The 20,788-nt window shown below is 41.7% G+C and overlaps 1 protein-coding gene across 1 annotated transcript in view; it reads right to left on the minus strand.

Moving 5' to 3' along the window:
* Positions 1-20,788, minus strand: part of LOC139764960 (intermembrane lipid transfer protein VPS13A-like) — a 1,504,808-nt gene that overhangs the window by 297,400 nt on the left and 1,186,620 nt on the right. Inside the window, 1 exon segment of the mRNA XM_071692018.1 lies at positions 20,505-20,669. Within this exon segment, the coding sequence (XP_071548119.1) occupies positions 20,505-20,669 (165 nt within the window).

Genomic DNA, 20,788 nt, shown 5'->3' on the forward strand with positions numbered 1-20,788 from the left:
CTTAATCCCCTATCCCCACAGATAATATATATATATATATATTTTTTTTTTTTTTTCATACTATTCGCTATTTCCCGCGATAGCGAGGTAGCGTTAAGAACAGAGGACTGGGCCTTTGAGGGAATATCCTCACCTGGACCTCTCCTCTGTTCCTTCTTTTGGAAAAAAAAAAAAACGAGAGGGGAGGATTTCCAGCCCCCCGCTCCCTTCCCTTTTAGTCGCCTTCTACGACACGCAGGGAATACGTGGGAAGTATTCTTTCTCCCCTATCCCCAGGGAATTTATATATATATATATATATATATATATATATATATATATATATATATATATATATATATATATATATATATATTTTTTTTTTTTTTTTTTTTTTTATACTTTGTCGCTGTCTCCCGCGTTTGCGAGGTAGCGCAAGGAAACAGACGAAAGAAATGGCCCAACCCCCCCCCATACACATGTACATACACACGTCCAGACACGCAAATATACATACCTACACAGCTTTCCATGGTTTACCCCAGACGCTTCACATGCCTTGCTTCAATCCACTGACAGCACGTCAACCCCTGTATACCACATGACTCCAATTCACTCTATTTCTTGCCCTCCTTTCACCCTCCTGCATGTTCAGGCCCCGATCACACAAAATCTTTTTCACTCCATCTTTCCACCTCCAATTTGGTCTCCCTCTTCTCCTCGTTCCCTCCACCTCCGACACATATATCCTCTTGGTCAATCTCTCCTCACTCATTCTCTCCATGTGCCCAAACCATTTCAAAACACCCTCTTCTGCTCTCTCGACCACGCTCTTTTTATTTCCACACATCTCTCTTACCCTTACGTTACTTACTCGATCAAACCACCTCACACCACACATTGTCCTCAAACATCTCATTTCCAGCACATCCATCCTCCTGCGCACATCTCTATCCATAGCCCACGCCTCGCAACCATACAGCATTGTTGGAACCACTATTCCCTCAAACATACCCATTTTTGCTTTCCGAGATAATGTTCTCGACTTCCACACATTTTTCAAGGCTCCCAAAATTTTCGCCCCCTCCCCCACCCTATGATCCACTTCCGCTTCCATGGTTCCATCCGCTGACAGATCCACTCCCAGATATCTAAAACACTTCACTTCCTCCAGTTTTTCTCCATTCAAACTCACCTCCCAATTGACTTGACCCTCACCCCTACTGTACCTAATAACCTTGCTCTTATTCACATTTACTCTCAACTTTCTTCTTCCACACACTTTACCAAACTCAGTCACCAGCTTCTGCAGTTTCTCACATGAATCAGCCACCAGCGCTGTATCATCAGCGAACAACAATTGACTCACTTCCCAAGCTCTCTCATCCCCAACAGACTTCATACTTGCCCCTCTTTCCAGGACTCTTGCATTTACCTCCTTTACAACCCCATCCATAAACAAATTAAACAACCATGGAGACATCACACACCCCTGCCGCAAACCTACATTCACTGAGAACCAATCACTTTCCTCTCTTCCTACACGTACACATGCCTTACATCCTCGATAAAAACTTTTCACTGCTTCTAACAACTTGCCTCCCACACCATATATTCTTAATACCTTCCACAGAGCATCTCTATCAACTCTATCATATGCCTTCTCCAGATCCATAAATGCTACATACAAATCCATTTGCTTTTCTAAGTATTTCTCACATACATTCTTCAAAGCAAACACCTGATCCACACATCCTCTACCACTTCTGAAACCGCACTGCTCTTCCCCAATCTGATGCTCTGTACATGCCTTCACCCTCTCAATCAATACCCTCCCATATAATTTACCAGGAATACTCAACAAACTTATACCTCTGTAATTTGAGCACTCACTCTTATCCCCTTTGCCTTTGTACAATGGCACTATGCACGCATTCCGCCAATCCTCAGGCACCTCACCATGAGTCATACATACATTAAATAACCTTACCAACCAGTCAACAATACAGTCACCCCCTTTCTTAATAAATTCCACTGCAATACCATCCAAACCTGCTGCCTTGCCGGCTTTCATCTTCCGCAAAGCTTTTACTACCTCTTCTCTGTTTACCAAATCATTTTCCCTAACCCTCTCACTTTGCACACCACCTCGACCAAAACACCCTATATCTGCCACTCTGTCATCAGACACATTCAACAAACCTTCAAAATACTCATTCCATCTCCTTCTCACATCACCGCTACTTGTTATCACCTCCCCATTTATGCCCTTCACTGAAGTTCCCATTTGCTCCCTTGTCTTACGCACCCTATTTACCTCCTTCCAGAACATCTTTTTATTCTCCCTAAAATTTACTGATAGTCTCTCACCCCAACTCTCATTTGCCCTTTTTTTCACCTCTTGCACCTTTCTCTTGACCTCCTGTCTCTTTCTTTTATACTTCTCCCACTCAATTGCATTTTTTCCCTGCAAAAATCGTCCAAATGCCTCTCTCTTCTCTTTCACTAATACTCTTACTTCTTCATCCCACCACTCACTACCCTTTCTAAACAGCCCACCTCCCACTCTTCTCATGCCACAAGCATCTTTTGCGCAATCCATCACTGATTCCCTAAATACATCCCATTCCTCCCCGACTCCCCTTACTTCCATTGTTCTCACCTTTTTCCATTCTGTACACAGTCTCTCCTGGTACTTCCCCACACAGGTCTCCTTCCCAAGCTCACTTACTCTCACCACCTTCTTCACCCCAACATTCACTCCTCTTTTCTGAAAACCCATACTAATCTTCACCTTAGCCTCCACAAGATAATGATCAGACATCCCTCCAGTTGCACCTCTCAGCACATTAACATCCAAAAGTCTCTCTTTCGCACGCCTGTCAATTAACACGTAATCCAATAACGCTCTCTGGCCATCTCTCCTACTTACATAAGTATACTTATGTATATCTCGCTTTTTAAACCAGGTATTCCCAATCATCAGTCCTTTTTCAGCACATAAATCTACAAGCTCTTCACCATTTCCATTTACAACACTGAACACCCCATGCATACCAATTATTCCCTCAACTGCCACATTACTCACCTTTGCATTCAAATCACCCATCACTATAACCCGGTCTCGTGCATCAAAACCGCTAACACACTCATTTAGCTGCTCCCAAAACACTTGCCTCTCATGATCTTTCTTCTCATGCCCAGGTGCATATGCACCAATAATCACCCACCTCTCTCCATCAACTTTCAATTTTACCCATATTAATCGAGAATTTACTTTCTTACATTCTATCACATACTCCCACAACTCCTGTTTCAGGAGTATTGCTACTCCTTCCCTTGCTCTTGTCCTCTCACTAACCCCTGACTTCACTCCCCAGACATTTCCAAACCACTCTTCCCCTTTACCCTTGAGCTTCGTTTCACTCAGAGCCAAAACATCCAGGTTCCTTTCCTCAAACATACTACCTATCTCTCCTTTTTTCACATCTTGGTTACATCCACACACATTTAGGCACCCCACTCTGAGCCTTATATATATATATATATATATATATATTTTTGCAGGGAAAAAATGCAATTGAGTGGGAGATGTATAAAAGAAAGAGACAGGAGGTCAAGAGAAAGGTGCAAGAGGTGAAAAAAAGGGCAAATGAAAGTTGGGGTGAGAGAGTATCATTAAATTTTAGGGAGAATAAAAAGATGTTCTGGAAGGAGGTAAATAAAGTGCGTAAGACAAGGGAGCAAATGGGAACTTCGGTGAAGGGCGCAAGTGGGGAGGTGATAACAAGTAGTGGTGATGTGAGAAGGAGATGGAGTGAGTATTTTGAAGGTTTGTTGAATGTGTTTGATAATAGAGTGGCAGATATAGGGTGTTTTGGTCGAGGTGGTGTGCAAAGTGAGAGGGTTAGGGAAAATGATTTGGTAAACAGAGAAGAGGTAGTGAAAGCTTTGCGGAAGATGAAAGCCGGCAAGGCAGCAGGTTTGGATGGTATTGCAGTGGAATTTATTAAAAAAGGGGGTGACTGTATTGTTGACTGGTTGGTAAGGTTATTCAATGTATGTATGACTCATGGTGAGGTGCCGGAGGATTGGCGGAATGCGTGCATAGTGCCATTGTACAAAGGCAAAGGGGATAAGAGTGAGTGCTCAAATTACAGAGGTATAAGTTTGTTGAGTATTCCTGGTAAATTATATGGGAGGGTATTGATTGAGAGGGTGAAGGCATGTACAGAGCATCAGATTGGGGAAGAGCAGTGTGGTTTCAGAAGTGGTAGAGGATGTGTGGATCAGGTGTTTGCTTTGAAGAATGTATGTGAGAAATACTTAGAAAAGCAAATGGATTTGTATGTAGCATTTATGGATCTGGAGAAGGCATATGATAGAGTTGATGGAGATGCTCTGTGGAAGGTATTAAGAATATATGGTGTGGGAGGAAAGTTGTTAGAAGCAGTGAAAAGTTTTTATCGAGGATGTAAGGCATGTGTACGTGTAGGAAGAGAGGAAAGTGATTGGTTCTCAGTGAATGTAGGTTTGCGGCAGGGGTGTGTGATGTCTCCATGGCTGTTTAATTTGTTTATGGATGGGGTTGTTAGGGAGGTGAATGCAAGAGTTTTGGAAAGAGGGGCAAGTATGAAGTCTGTTGGGGATGAGAGAGCTTGGGAAGTGAGTCAGTTGTTGTTTGCCGATGACACAGCGCTGGTGGCTGATTCATGTGAGAAACTGCAGAAGCTGGTGACTGAGTTTGGAAAAGTGTGTGGAAGAAGAAAGTTAAGAGTAAATGTGAATAAGAGCAAGGTTATTAGGTACAGTAGGGTTGAGGGTCAAGTCAATTGGGAGGTAAGTTTGAATGGAGAAAAACTGGAGGAAGTGAAGTGTTTTAGATATCTGGGAGTGGATCTGGCAGCGGATGGAACCATGGAAGCGGAAGTGGATCATAGGGTGGGGGAGGGGGCGAAAATCTGGGGGCCTTGAAGAATGTGTGGAAGTCGAGAACACTATCTCGGAAAGCAAAAATGGGTATGTTTGAAGGAATAGTGGTTCCAACAATGTTGTATGGTTGCGAGGCGTGGGCTATGGACAGAGTTGTGCGCAGGAGGATGGATGTGCTGGAAATGAGATGTTTGAGGACAATGTGTGGTGTGAGGTGGTTTGATCGAGTGAGTAACGTAAGGGTAAGAGAGATGTGTGGAAATAAAAAGAGCGTGGTTGAGAGAGCAGAAGAGGGTGTTTTGAAGTGGTTTGGGCACATGGAGAGGATGAGTGAGGAAAGATTGACCAAGAGGATATATGTGTCGGAGGTGGAGGGAACAAGGAGAAGAGGGAGACCAAATTGGAGGTGGAAAGATGGCGTGAAAAAGATTTTGTGTGATCGGGGCCTGAACATGCAGGAGGGTGAAAGGAGGGCAAAGAATAGAGTGAATTGGAGCGATGTGGTATACCGGGGTTGACGTGCTGTCAGTGGATTGAAGCAGGGCATGTGAAGCGTCTGGGGTAAACCATGGAAAGCTGTGTAGGTATGTATATTTTTGTGTGTGGACGTATGTATATACATGTGTATGGGGGGGGGGCATTTCTTTCGTCTGTTTCCTTGCGCTACCTCGCAAACGCGGGAGACAGCGACAAAGTATAATAAAAAAAAAAATATATATATATATATATATATATATATATATATATGGCAGTTGAGGGAATAATTGGTATACATAGGGTGTTCAGTGTTGTAAATGGAAATGGTGAAGAGCTTGTAGATTTATGTGCTGAAAAAGGACTGGTGATTGAGAATACCTGGTTTAAAAAGCAAGATATACATAAGTATACATATGTAAGTAGGAGAGATGGCCACAGAGCGTTATTGGATTACGTGTTAATTGACAGGCGCGCGAAAGAGAGACTTTTGGATGTTAATGTGCTGAGAGGTGCAACTGGAGGGATGTCTGATCATTATCTTGTGGAGGCTAAGGTGAAGATTTGTATGGGTTTTCAGAAAAGAAGAGTGAATTTTGGGGTGAAGAGGGTGGTGAGAGTAAGTGAGCTTGGGAAGGAGACTTGTGTGAGGAAGTACCAGGAGAGACTGAGTACAGAATGGAAAAAGGTGAGAACAATGGAAGTAAGGGGAGTAGGGGAAGAATGGGATGTATTTAGGGAATCAGTGATGGATTGCGCGAAAGATGCTTGTGGCATGAGAAGAGTGGGAGGTGGGTTGATTAGAAAGGGTAGTGAGTGTTGGGATGAAGAAGTAAGGTTATTAGTGAAAGAGAAGAGAGAGGCATTTGAATGATTTTTGCAGAGAAAAAATGCAATTGAGTGGGAGATGTATAAAAGAAAGAGACAGGAGGTCAAGAGAAAGGTGCAAGAGGTGAAAAAGAGGGCAAATGAGAGTTGGGGTGAGAGAATATCATTAAATTTCAGGGAGAATAAAAAGATGTTCTGGAAGGAGGTAAATAAAGTGCGTAAGACAAGGGAGCAAATGGGAACTTCAGTGAAGGGCGCAAATGGGGAGGTGATAACAAGTAGTGGTGATGTGAGAGGAGATGGAGTGAGTATTTTGAAGGTTTGTTGAATGTGTTTGATGATAGAGTGGCAGATATAGGGTGTTTTGGTCGAGGTGGTGTGCAAAGTGAGAGAGTTAGGGAAAATGATTTGGTAAACAGAGAAGAGGTAGTACACACTTTGCGGAAGATGAAAGCCGGCAAGGCAGCAGGTTTGGATGGTAATGCAGTGGAATTTATTAAAAAAGGGGGTGACTGTATTACTGACTGGTTGGTAAGGTTATTTAATGTATGTATGACTCATGGTGAGGTGCCTGAGGATTGGCGGAATGCGTGCATAGTGCCATTGTACAAAGGCAAAGGGGATAAGAGTGAGTGCTCAAATTTCAGAGGTATAAGTTTGTTGAGTATTCCTGGTAAATTATATGGGAGGATATTGATTGAAAGGGTGAAGGCATGTACAGAGCATCAGATTGGGGAAGAGCATTGTGGTTTCAGAAGTGGTAGAGGATGTGTGGATCAGGTGTTTGCTTTGCAGAATGTATGTGAGAAATACTTAGAAAAGCAAATGGATTTGTATGTAGCATTTATGGATCTGGAGAAGGCATATGATAGAATTGATAGAGATGCTCTGTGGAAGGTATTAAGAATATATGGTGTGGGAGGCAAGTTGTTAGAAGCAGTGAAAAGTTTTTATTGAGGATGTAAGGCATGTGTACGTGTAGGAAGAGAGGAAAGTGATTGGTTCTCAGTGAATGTAGGTTTGCGGCAGGGGTGTGTGATGTCTCCAAGGTTGTTTAATTTGTTTATGGATGGGGTTGTTAGGGAGGTGAATGCAAGAGTTTTGGAAAGACGGGCAAGTATAAAGTTTGTTGTGGATGAGAGAGCTTGGGAAGTGAGTCAGTTGTTGTTTCGCTGATGATACAGCGCTGGTGGCTGATTCATGTGAGAAACTGCAGAAGCTGGTGACTGAGTTTGGTAAAGTGTGTGAAAGAAGAAAGTTAAGAGTAAATGTGAATAAGAGCAAGGTTATTAGGTACAGTAGGGTTGAGGGTCAAGTCAATTGGGAGGTAAGTTTGAATGGAGAAAAACTGGAGGAAGTAAAGTCCTTTAGATATCTGGGAGTGGATCTGGCAGCGGATGGAACCATGGAAGCGGAAGTGGATCATAGGGTGGGGGAGGGGGCGAAAATCCTGGGAGCCTTGAAGAATGTGTGGAAGTCGAGAACATTATCTCGGAAAACAAAAATGGGTATGTTTGAAGGAATAGTGGTTCCAACAATGTTGTATGGTTGCGAGGAGTGGGCTATGGATAGAGTTGTGCGTAGGAGGGTGGATGTGCTGGAAATGAGATGTTTGAGGACAATGTGTGGTGTGAGGTGGTTTGATCAAGTAAGTAACGTAAAGGTAAGAGAGATGTGTGGAAATAAAAAGAGCGTTGTTGAGAGAGCAGAAGAGGGTGTTTTGAAATGGTTTGGGCACATGGAGAGAATGAGTGAGGAAAGATTGACCAAGAGGATATATGTGTCGGAGGTGGAGGGAACGAGGGGAAGTGGGAGACCAAACTGGAGGTGGAAAGATGGAGTGAAAAAGATTTTGTGTGATCGGGGCCTGAACATGCAGGAGGGTGAAAGGAGGGCAAGGAATAGAGTGAATTAGATCGATGTGGTATACCGGGGTTGACGTGCTGTCAGTGGATTGAATCAGGGCATGTGAAGCGTCTGGGGTAAACCATGGAAAGCTGTGTAGGTATGTATATTTGCGTGTGTGGACGTGTATGTATATACATGTGTATGGGGGTGGGTTGGGACATTTCTTTCGTCTTTTTGATTGCGGACCTCGCAAACGCGGGAGACAGCGACAAAGCAAAAAATATATATATATATATATATATATATATATATATATATATATATATATATATATATATATATATATATATAAATATATATATATATATTTTATTTATTTTGCTTTGTCGCTGTCTCCCGCATTTGTGAGGTAGCGCAAGGCAGCAGACGAAAGAAATGGCCCAACCCACCCCTATACACATGTATATACATACACATCCACACACGCAAAAATAAATACCCATACATCTCAATGTACACATATATATACACACACAGACACATACATATATACACATGCACACAATACACACTGTCTGCCTTTATTCATTCCCATCGCCACCTTGCCACACATGGAATAACATCCCCCTCCCCCCTCATGTGTGCGAGGTAGCGCTAGGAAAAGACAACAAAGGCCCCATTCGTTCACACTCAGTCTCTAGCTGTCATGCAATAATGTCCGAAACCACAGCTCCCTTTCCACATCCAGGCCCCACACAACTTTCCATGGTTTACCCCAGACGCTTCACATGCCCTGATTCAATCCATTGACAGCACGTCGACCCCGTTATATCACATCGATCCAATTCACTCTATTCCTTGCCCACCTTTCACCCTCCTGCATGTTCAGGCCCCGATCACTCAAAATCTTTTTCACTCCATCTTTCCACCTCCAACTTGGTCACCCACTTCTCCTCGTTCCCTCCACCTCCGACACATATATCCTCTTGGTCAATCTTTCCTCACTCATTCTCTCCATGTGCCCAAACCATTTCAAAACACCCTCTTCTGCTCTCTCAACCAAGCTCTTTTTATTTCTACGCATCTCTCCTACCCTTACATTACTTACTCGGTCAAACCACCTCACACCACACATTGTCCTCAAACATCTCATTTCCAGCACATCCACCTTCCTGCGCACAACTCTATCCATAGCCCATGCCTCGCAACCATACAACATTGTTGGGACCACTATTCCTTCAAACATACCCATTTTTGTTTTCGGAGATAATGTTCTCGACTTCCACACATTCTTCAAGGCTCCCAGGATTTTCACCCCCTCCCCCGCCTTATGATTCACTATATATATATATATATATATATATATATATATATATATATATATATATATAAACCTGGGGATAGGGGATTAAGAATACTTCCCACGTATTCCCTGCGTGTCGTAGAAGGCGACTAAAAGGGGAGGGGGCGGGGGCTGGAAATCCTCCCCTCTCTTTTTTTTTTTCCAAAAGAAGGAACAGAGGGGGCCAGGTGAGGATATTCCAAAAAAGGCCCAGTCCTCTGTTCGTAACGCTACCTCCCTAACGCGAGAAATGGTGAATAGTTTAAAAGAAAGAAAAGAATATATAAAAAAAAAACAAGATGGGAGGATTTCCAGCCCCCCCGCTCCCTCCCCTTTTAGTCGCCTTCTACGACACGCAGGGAATACGTGGGAAGTATTCTTAATTTTTTCTTAATTTATTCTTAATTTTATTTTTTTTTTCTTAATTTTCCAAAAGAAGGAACAGAAGGGGCCAGGTGAGGATATTCCAAAAAACGCCCAGTCCTCTGTTCTTAATGCTACCTCGCTAACGCGGGAAATGGCGAATAGTTTAAAAGAAAGAAATATATACATATATATATATATATATATATATATATATATATATATATATATATATATATATCCATAGCCCACGCCTCGCAACCATACAACATTGTTGGAACCACTATTCCTTCAAACATACCCATTTTTGCTTTCCGAGATAATGTTCTCGACTTCCACACATTCTTCAAGGCCCCCAGAATTTTCGCCCCCTCCCCCACCCTATGATCCACTTCCGCTTCCATGGTTCCATCCGCTGCCAGATCCACTCCCAGATATCCCAGAGTTGTGCGCAGGAGGATGGATGTGCTGGAAATGAGATGTTTGAGGACAATGTGTGGTGTGAGGTGGTTTGATCGAGTGAGTAACGTAAGGGTAAGAGAGATGTGTGGAAATAAAAAGAGCGTGGTTGAGAGAGCAGAAGAGGGTGTTTTGAAGTGGTTTGGGCACATGGAGAGGATGAGTGAGGAAAGATTGACCAAGAGGATATATGTGTCGGAGGTGGAGGGAACAAGGAGAAGAGGGAGACCAAATTGGAGGTGGAAAGATGGAGTGAAAAAGATTTTGTGTGATCGGGGCCTGAACATGCAGGAGGGTGAAAGGAGGGCAAGGAATAGAGTGAATTGGAGCGATGTGGTATACCGGGGTTGACGTGCTGTCAGTGGATTGAATCAAGGCATGTGAAGCGTCTGGGGTAAGCTATGGAATGCTGTGTAGGTATGTATATTTGCATGTGTGGACGTATGTATATACATGTGTATTGCGGGGGTTGGGCCATTTCTTTCGTCTGTTTCCTTGCGCTACCTCGCAAGCGCGGGAGACAGCGACAAAGTATAAAAAAAAAAAAAAAATATATATATATATATATATATATATATATATATATATATATATATATATATATATATATATATATATATATATTATCCCTGGGGATAGGGGATTAAGAATACTTCCCACGTATTCCCGGCGTGTCGTAGAAGGCAACCAGAAGGGGAGGGAGCGGGGGGCTGGAAATCCTCCCCTCTCGTTTTTTTTTTTAATTTTCCAAGGGAAGGAACAGAGGGGGCCAGGTGAGGATATTCCAAAAAAGGCCCAGTCCTCTGTTCTTGGCGCTACCTCGCTAACGCGGGAAATGGCGAATGGCTTGAAAGAAAGAAAGAATATATATATATATATATATATATATATATATATATTATTATATATTATTATATATTTTATTTGCTTTGTTGCTGTCTCCCGCGTTAGCGAGGTAACGCAAGGAAACAGACAAAAGAATGGCCCAACCAGCCAACATACACATGTAAATACATACATGTCCACACACGCACAATATACATACCTATACATCTCAATGTACACATATATATACACACAGAGACATATACATATATACACATGCACATAATTCATACTGTCTGCCTTTATTTTTTTCCCATCGCCACCTCACCACACATGGAATAACAACCCCCTCCCACCTCATGTGTGCGAGGTAGTGCTAGGAAGACACCAAAGGCCCCATTCGTTCACACTCAGTCTCTAGCTGTGATGTAATAATGCACCGAAACCACAGCTCCCTTTCCACATCCAGGCCCCACACACTCTGCATGGTTTACCATGCCATTTACCTCACCATCGCGGGAAATGGCGAATATTATGAAAGAAAAAGAAATATATAAATATATATATATCCACTCCCAGATATCTAAAACACTTCACTTCCTCCAGTTTTTCTCCATTCAAACTTACCTGCCAATTAACTTGTTCCTCAACCCTACTGAACCTAATAACCTTGCTCTCATTCACATTTACTCTTAACTTTCTTCTTTAATACACTTTACCAAACTCAGTCACCAGCTTCTGCAGTTTCCCACCCGAATCAGCCACCTGTGCTGTATCATCAGTGAACAATAGCTGGCTCACTTCCCAAGCCCTGTCATCCACAACAGACTGATACTTGCCCTTCTCTCCAAAAACTCTTGCATTCACCTCCATAACATTCCCATCCATAAACAAATCAAACAACCATGGAGACATCACGCACCCCTGCCGCAAACCGACATTCACTGGGAACCAATCATTTTCCTCTATTCCTTTTTATACACATGCCTTACATCCCTGGTAAAAACTTTTCCCTGCTTCTAGCAACTTACCCCTACACCATACACTCTTAATACCCTCCACAGAGCATCCCTATCAACCCTATCATATGCCTTCTCCAGATCCATAAATACTACATGCAAAGCCATCTGTTTTTCTAAGTATTTCTTACATACATTCTTAAAAGGAAACACCTGATCCACATATCCTCCACCACTTCTGAAACCTGATGCTCTGTATATGGCTTTACCCTCTCAATCAATACGCTCCCATATAATTTCCTAGGAATACTCAACAAACTTATACCTCTGTAAGTTAAACACTCACCTTCATCCCCTTTGCCTTTGCACAATGACACTATGCATGCATTCTGCCAATCCTCAGGCACTTCACCATGAACCATACATACAAAGAATATCCTTACCAACCAATCAACAACACAGTCACCCCATTTTTTAATCCTTACCACCCAATCAACAACACAGTCACCCCATTTTTTAATAAATTCCACTGCAATACCATCCAAACCTGCCACCTTTCTGGCTTTCATCTTCCACAAAACTTTCACTACCTCTTCTCTGTTTACCAAACCATTCTCCCATTCTTCGAACACCACCTCGACCAAAACACCCTACATCTGCCATTCTATCATCAAACACACTTAACAAACCTTCAAAATACCCACGCCACCTCACTTCACCACTAATTGTTATTACCTATCCATTAGCCCCCTTCCCCAATGTTCCCATTTGTTCTCTTGTCTTATGCACTTTATTTAACTCCTTCCAAAAATCTTTCTGGTATCCCTAAAGTTTAATGATACTTCTCACCCCAGCTGTCATTTGCCCTCTTTTTCACCTCTTGCACCTTTCTCTTGACCTTCTGCCTCATAGTCATTTGCACTACTTCGCTGCAAAAATCATCCAAACTCCTCTCTTTTCTTTTCACTAACAATCTTGCTTCTACATCCCACCACTCACTACCCTTTCTAATCTGCCCACCTCCCACCTTTTTCTTACCACAAGCATCTCTTGCACAAGCCATCACTGCTTCCCTAAGTATATACCATTCCTCCCCCACTCACCTCACGTCATTTGCTCTCATCTTTTGCCATTCAGTCTGCTGGGGAAGAGAGGGCTGGGAAGTGAGTTAGCTGCAGTTTGCCAATGATAGAGCACTCAGGGCTGATTTGAGTGAGAAACTGCTGAAGTCAGTGACTAAGTTTGGAAGAGTGTGAGAAAGGAGAAAGTTGAAAATAAATGTAAGTATCTGAGTGTGTGAAAGAAGAAAGTTGAAAACAAATGTAAATATCTGAGAGTGGATTTAGCAGTGGATGGAACCATGGAAGCAGAAGTGAGTCACAGGGTGGGGGAGGGGGCGAAGGTTCTGAGAGCATTAAAAAATGTGTGGAGGGCGAGTGTTATCTCAGAGAGCAAAAATGGGTATGCTTGAAGGAATAGTGGATCCAACAATGTTATATGGTTGCAAGGCATGGGCTTTAGATAGGGTTGTGCAGAGGATGGTAGATGTGCTGGAAATTAAATGTCTGAGGCCAATATGTGTGAGGTGGTTTAATCGAGTAAGTAATGAAAAGGTAAGAGAAATGTGTGGTAATAAAAAGAGTGTGGTTGAGAGAGCAGAAGAGGGTGTATTGAAATGGTTTGGTCACATGGAGAGAATGAGTGAAGAAAAATTGACAAAGAGGATATACCTGTCAGAGGTGGAGGGAATGAGAAGTGGGAGACCAAATTGTGGGTGGAAGGATGGAGTGAAAAAGATTTTGACTGATCAGGGCCTGAACATACAGGAGGGTGAAAGGCATGCAAGGAACAGAGTGAATTGGAATGATACAGTATACCGAGGTCGACATGCTGTAAATGGATTGAAACAAGGCATATGAAGCATCTGGGGTAAACCATGGAAAGTTTTGTGGGGCCTGGATGTGGAAAGGGAGCTGTGGTGTTGGTGCATTACACATGACAGATACAGACTGAGTGTGAACTAATGTGGCCTTTGTTGTCTTTCCCTAGTGCTACCTCGTACGCACGCGGGGGAAGGGGGTGTCATTTCATGTGTGGCAGGGTGGCTGCGGGAATGGATGAAGGCAGCATGTATGAATATGTACATGTGTATATATGTATATGTCTCTGTATGTATATTTAGTACATGTTGAAATGTATAGGTATGTATATGTGCGTGTGTGGGCATTTATGTATATACATGTGTAGGAGGGTGGGTTGGGCCATTCTTTCGTTTGTTTCCTTGTGCTACCTCACTAATGCAGGAGACAGTGGCAAAGTATTATAAATAATAAATAAATAAAAAGCAAGGTCATTTGGTTCTGCAGGATTGAGGGTCAAGTTAGCTGGGATGCAAGTTTGAATGGAGATAATTGGAGGAGGTAGTGTTTTAGATATCTGGGAGTAGACTCAGCAGCAAATGGAAGCATGAAAGCAGAAGTGAGTCTTAGGGTGGGGGAGTGAGTGAAGGTTCTGGAAGCAATGAAGAATGTGTGGAAAGAGAGAAGGTTATCTGAGAGAGCAAAATTGGGTATGTTTGAAGGAACAGTAGTTCCCATAAAATCATATGGTTGAGGGGCATGGGCTATAGATAGGGTTGTGTAGAGGAGGGTGAATGTGTTGAAAATGAAATGTTTGAGGACATGTGATGTAAGGTGGTTTGATCAAGTAAGTAATGAAAGGGTAAGAGAGATGTGTGGAAATACAAAGAGTGTCCAGTAGGTGTGTTGAAATGGTTTGGACATACAGAGAAAATGAATAAGGAAAGGTTGACAAAGAAGCCATGCGTCAGAAGTGGATAGAACATGGAGAATCAGGAAACCAAGTTGGAGATAGAAGGATAGAGTGAAACACATTTTGAGCAATTGGGGCCTGAAAATGCAAGAGGGTGAAAGGTGTGCATGGATTAGAGTGAATTGTAATAATATGGTGAAATGGGGTCAATGTTCCATCAATGGCCTGTACTAGGGATATGAAATGTCTGAGGTAAACCATGGAAAGGCTTGTGAGGCCTGGATGTAGGCAAGGGGCTGTGGCTTCTGCGCATTACACGTGACAGCTCGTATATGGAAGTGAGAGGATGCTGTTTCCTGTGGGGCAGGGTGGCACCAGGAGAGAATGAAGGTGAGCAAGTATGTAAATTTATAAGTGTATGTATGTTCATTTACATACATATATGTATACATATATGTATATTATCCCTGGGGCTGGGGGAGAAAGAATACTGCCCACATATTCACTGCATGTTGTAGAAGGCAACTGAAAGGGGTGGGAGTGAGAGGCTGGAAATCCTCCCCTCCACATTCACTTTTCCAAAGAAGAAGCAGAGAAGGTGGCCAAAGTCAAGATTTATCCTCAAAGGCTCAGTCATCTGTTTCTTACAGTACCTTGCTATTGTAGGAAATGGCAGATACATAAGAAAAAATGATAATATATGTATATGTGCATGCATGTGTGTATATGTATGTATATGTGTATGTGAGTGGATGTGTCTTTCTTAGTTTGTTTCCTGGTACTATATAAAATTTAAACATTGCAATGGCAGTTACTTAATGAATTTACCAAAAATTCTTTGTTGTTCCTGCAATGTGCAATGTACTGTCCAAAAAAACCTTGTCTACCCCATTTGTTTTCAAAAGTAATACATGGATGAGAGTTATTATGTGTATAAGCATATGATGCTCTCATTGTACATGTACATTGTACATTGTACATGTGGTAGGTTGAGACCAATGTTTCTAATGATGTAAACACCAGCAAATCACTTAAGTGTGTCTCAGGCTATCTTCTGGGAAGGATATTCTTTCTTTAGTTTCTCCTGATGCCACTTCATTATGGGCATTTCACTTTTGGGTGCTGTATTTCTTCCACCTGTGTTTCAAGATGACTGGTTCTTACCTATACATGGGAAGAACGCCCAATTTCTTGCCTTGAAGCAAAAACGTAAATACATGTGAGATTTTTAGGCACACTAGGTGCTCAGAGGCATGATCAGGGTGCTATCCTTGGTCAGTCAAGGAAAATAACCTCCTAAGATGAAAAGCAAATCAAAACTTCTATGAAACTTCTGGGTCTCAAAAAACCATTCAACAATGCCTCCAAAGGAATCTTCATATTCCCTACCACAAACCAGCCACCAAACCCATGCTTATGAAGAAAATGAAACACAAAAAATCATATATACAAAGAAATACAAAGAACTATAGTGTGGAACACTAGAGTGAAGTGATAGGCCAGAGAGTGCCAGCCAGAATGACTCTCATTTCACAATGAAGATGGTTAAAACCCAATAGTGTGATAATCTGGGATTGTTTTAGTGGTGCAATGGATAGGGGAGGGTCATACTTTTTACCTAAAATCACTACACTGAATGGAAGGCAGTACATTAAGGTGCTAGAGGACATCTGCTTCCTTTTTTTGAGGTTCATGGGTAAGATCACTTTATGCAGGATAGTGACCCCCCTTCCAAAGTCTCAAAAGGAGATGAATACATTATTAGAGAAAAAAATTCAACCGCTGGAGAGGCCTGGTAGCTCCCCAGACCTCAACCCAATCGTAAACTGCTGGAAACAGTTGAAAATTAAGCCTTCTTTCTGCAACACTTCATCAATGCCTCATCTCATTCAGGAAATCAAGACTCTGGACCCAAAACATGGACCTAAAATGCATCAGGAACCTTACCAGTTCCAGGCCAAAACATCTGCAGATAGAGATGACAAAGTACTAAAATGTAACCGTGACATTAACTTTGAAAATATATGGGGGTCACAAGGTTTTTTGTGGACACAGCAGAGGTAGGTAATCACAGAAAGTAGAGATGATTAAATCATACACACCCTAATCAAAGCTGGCTAATCTGTCCCCATGAATTGCTCTCAGCTTAGCAATACAAAACGGAGCGAGCAATGAATTTTGGTAACATACGAGTGCTTTAACAATGTCTAGCCAACAAGCAGTAACTATGAGCATCATTTTACTGAGCTCCAATGCCTTTTCATTTTTCAAGTGCTGGGGTATGGGAGTTTCTCAAAGTTTGGAATCCCTCAATAAAGATGTCAGCAAATTCTGTCATTTTTTTCTAATACAGTTATCCCTATCAGTTAACAATTCACAAGTTTCCATTTCATATATCAATTTTTTTGTCCCATGTGTGTATAAGTCATTCATTGCCCATTCAGATTTCCTGGGCACCAATAGATGGTGGGGCTCATTGGTTTAAAGTTTATGATATGCCCTACTTTCAGTCTGTGTTTACACTTGGGCAAGGTAAGTATTGTTCATTATAGTTCTTACTTAACCTTAGGTCTACTGGCTTATCAGTGTATCATATATTCAAATCATGGTGAAAAACATACTACAGTAGTAAAGCGTATGCTGCTTCTGTTATGAAAAAGCTCCTCAAATTATGAAATCAGCAGAAAAGAGCAATTAAGCATTACTTCCTTCTTCCCTTCATCATCCTCTGACCAGCTACAGTCTTTGCCTTAACATGTCATAGATAAGCCCCATCCTTCTTTCAATTTTGCTTGTGTCTGAGCAGAACTCAAATCACTGTCTGATGTTGGGCCTGAAAACATACCTTCCAAAACCTTTATACCATCACCTGCAAGCCTTTAGAATATGTCTGACTCTCTTGAGCAACTAAGCCTTGGCAGATTCAACTACCACATAGTCATGATGTTACATACTAGTGAGAACAATTAATCTTTTACGGTTTTTTTTTTTTTTTTTTTTTGCCGCCGTCTCCCGCGTTTGCGAGGTAGTGCAAGGAAACAGACAAAAGAAATGGCCCAACCCAACCCCACACACATGTATATACATACGTCCACACATGCAAATACACATACCTACACAGCTTTCCATGGTTTACCCCAGACGCTTCACATGCCTTGATTCAATCCACTGACAGCACGTCAACCCCGGTATACCACATCGCTCCAATTCACTCTATTCCTTGCCCTCCTTTCACCCTCCTGCATGTTCAGGCCCCGATCACACAAAATCTTTTTCACTCCATCTTTCCACCTCCAATTTGGTCTCCCTCTTCTCCTCGTTCCCTCACCTCCGACACATATATTCTCTTGGTCAATCTTTCCTCACTCATTCTCTCCATGTGCCCGAACCATTTCAAAACACCCTCTTCTGCTCTCTCAACCACGCTCTTTTTATTTCCACACATCTTTATTACCCTTACGTTACTTACTCGATCAAACCACCTCACACCACACATTGACCTCAAACATCTCATTTCCAGCACATCTATCCTCCTGCGCACAACTCTATCCATAGCCCACGCCTCGCAACCATACAACATTGTTGGAACCACTATTCCTTCAAACATACCCATTTTTGCTTTCCGAGATAATGTTCTCGACTTCCACACATTCTTCAAGGCTCCCAGAATTTTCGCCCCCTCCCCCACCCTATGATCCACTTCTGCTTCCATGGTTCCATCCGCTGCCAGATCCACTCCCAGATATCTGAAACACTTCACTTCCTCCAGTTTTTCTCCATTCAAACTCACCTCCCAATTGACTTGACCCTCAACCCTACTGTACCTAATAACCTTGCTCTTATTCACATTTACTCTTAACTTTCTTCTTTCACACACTTTACCAAACTCAGTCACCAGCTTCTGCAGTTTCTCACATGAATCAGCCACTAGCTCTGTATCATCAGCGAACAACAACTGACTCACTTCCCAAGCTCTCTCATCCCCAACAGACTTCATACTTATCTCTCTTTCCAAAACTCTTGCATTCACCTCCCTAACCACCCCATCCATAAACAAATTAAACAACCATGGAGACATCACACACCCTTGCCGCAAACCTACATTCACTGAGAACCAATCACTTTCCTCTCTTCCTACACGTACACATGCCTTACATCCTCGATAAAAACTTTTCACTGCTTCTAACAACTTGCCTCCCACACCATATATTCTTAATACCTTCCACAGAGCATCTCTATCAACTCTATCATATGCCTTCTCCAGATCCATAAATGCTACATACATTTACGTGGTGTGTATAATTCTGTAACCTTTTGTAATAAATTATTGCCAAGTACTTAAAGAAGAGTATAAGTTTGAGAAAAAGTATGAGAAAATGGGTTCTGGATGGAAATTATGAGAAATGTTTTGGTCAACACAAAAATAACCGAATTTTCCCCATATAAAATTACTGCATAGGTTAACAATTTGAATAGTTACCAGGAATTTTTATATGTATCTTTTTTAACTTACCTAGCTACACTAATGGTGCAAGTGATGAGGAAAATATAAGGTTGCTGATAAGTTTATTGTTAATCGAAATATCTATAAAAGCAAAATAAAACACCAAGTGCATGCAGGGATGGGGTTGATTAAACTTTATTTACTTTTTTCTAAGGAGAAAATAACACTTTACAGTGCTTCTCTTTGATCTTGGACGAAATTGTAATATCAATGATGAAATATGGTTGCAGGTAATTAGACTTTTACGTTTCCTAAGGAGCCAATAACATATCACTGAGTGTCTCTATTTGATACTGGGTGGGAATGCAATATACACTATGATATATGGCTTGGAAATCCCAACTAATATGCATCTTCAAGCTAAGTACTGAATGATTATAATCAATCAGTGTGATGAAGTACAAAGAATTCAATGGCACTTCACTGTATGAACAAATGAAGTGAGGAATGAATGCAAACCTTACTGATGAATTTGCATCTTGACAGCAAGTGGTGAAGTGTAAGTTTGGACAATAACATAGTGGATTACAACCTCAGCAAATACACCAAGGGAAGAATGAAGAGGACTTCTGGACCTCCATAGCAAGATTCAGACCAACAAAATGCTTTTTGAAAAAAAGAAAAAATGCTGCAAAAGGAGAGGGTGTTTCAACTTTAGAAAAAGTATGCAATCACCCTTTCTCTGACAATATTACTGTACTTGTGGAATATCATAAAAACATGCATACCGTTTACTTTACTTACACAAAATTCTAAATTTTTCAAATCTTTTGTCTAATATTTGTAACAATCCCTGGGGATACGAGAGAAAGAATACTTCCTATGTATTCCCAGCGTGTTGTAGAAGGAGACTAAAAGGGCAGGGAGCAGGGGGGTCCTGGAAATCTTCCCCTCTCATTTTTAATTTTCCAAAAGAAGGAACAGAGAAAGGGGCCAAGTGAGGATATTTCTTAAAAGGCTCAGTCCTCTGTTCTTACACTACCTTGCTATTGTGGGAAATGGCGAATAGTATGAAAATACAAATAACAAAATAAAAGAAATATGCAAAATGTGGTAATGATACCCTATACCGAGTGGAAGGTGGTTCCAATAATTACAATAATGTATACTTAAAGTAATTCGAAGTAAAATCTGACTTTTAATAGCTACAACTGTAATCATATACTGTTTCACTTTAATAAAGAATGTCATCCAAAGTTCACCTCAAAGCTGTCCTCACCTCAGTTAAAGTTGCTCCAAGTGATGTCAGAAACCACTCCAGTACATCATTCTGGCCACCACGATTTCCAAGGACAGTGCCACGTGGTGAGAAAGAGAACCGAACCTGTAGACCAGCAATGCAGACCCGTTCCACATGAGGTCCTTCATCAGCAGTTTGCAGATTCTGTCAAATCAATTTTGAAAGTAACAAAATATTAAAGAAGTCATCTATCAGTACTTTTGTTAATTTTGGTGCTCAAGCAAAATACATATACTGTCTACCTTTAAATCAGGGCAATCATT

This window comes from Panulirus ornatus, chromosome 52, assembly GCF_036320965.1.
Source record: "Panulirus ornatus isolate Po-2019 chromosome 52, ASM3632096v1, whole genome shotgun sequence".
Taxonomy (NCBI): Eukaryota; Metazoa; Arthropoda; class Malacostraca; order Decapoda; family Palinuridae; genus Panulirus; species Panulirus ornatus.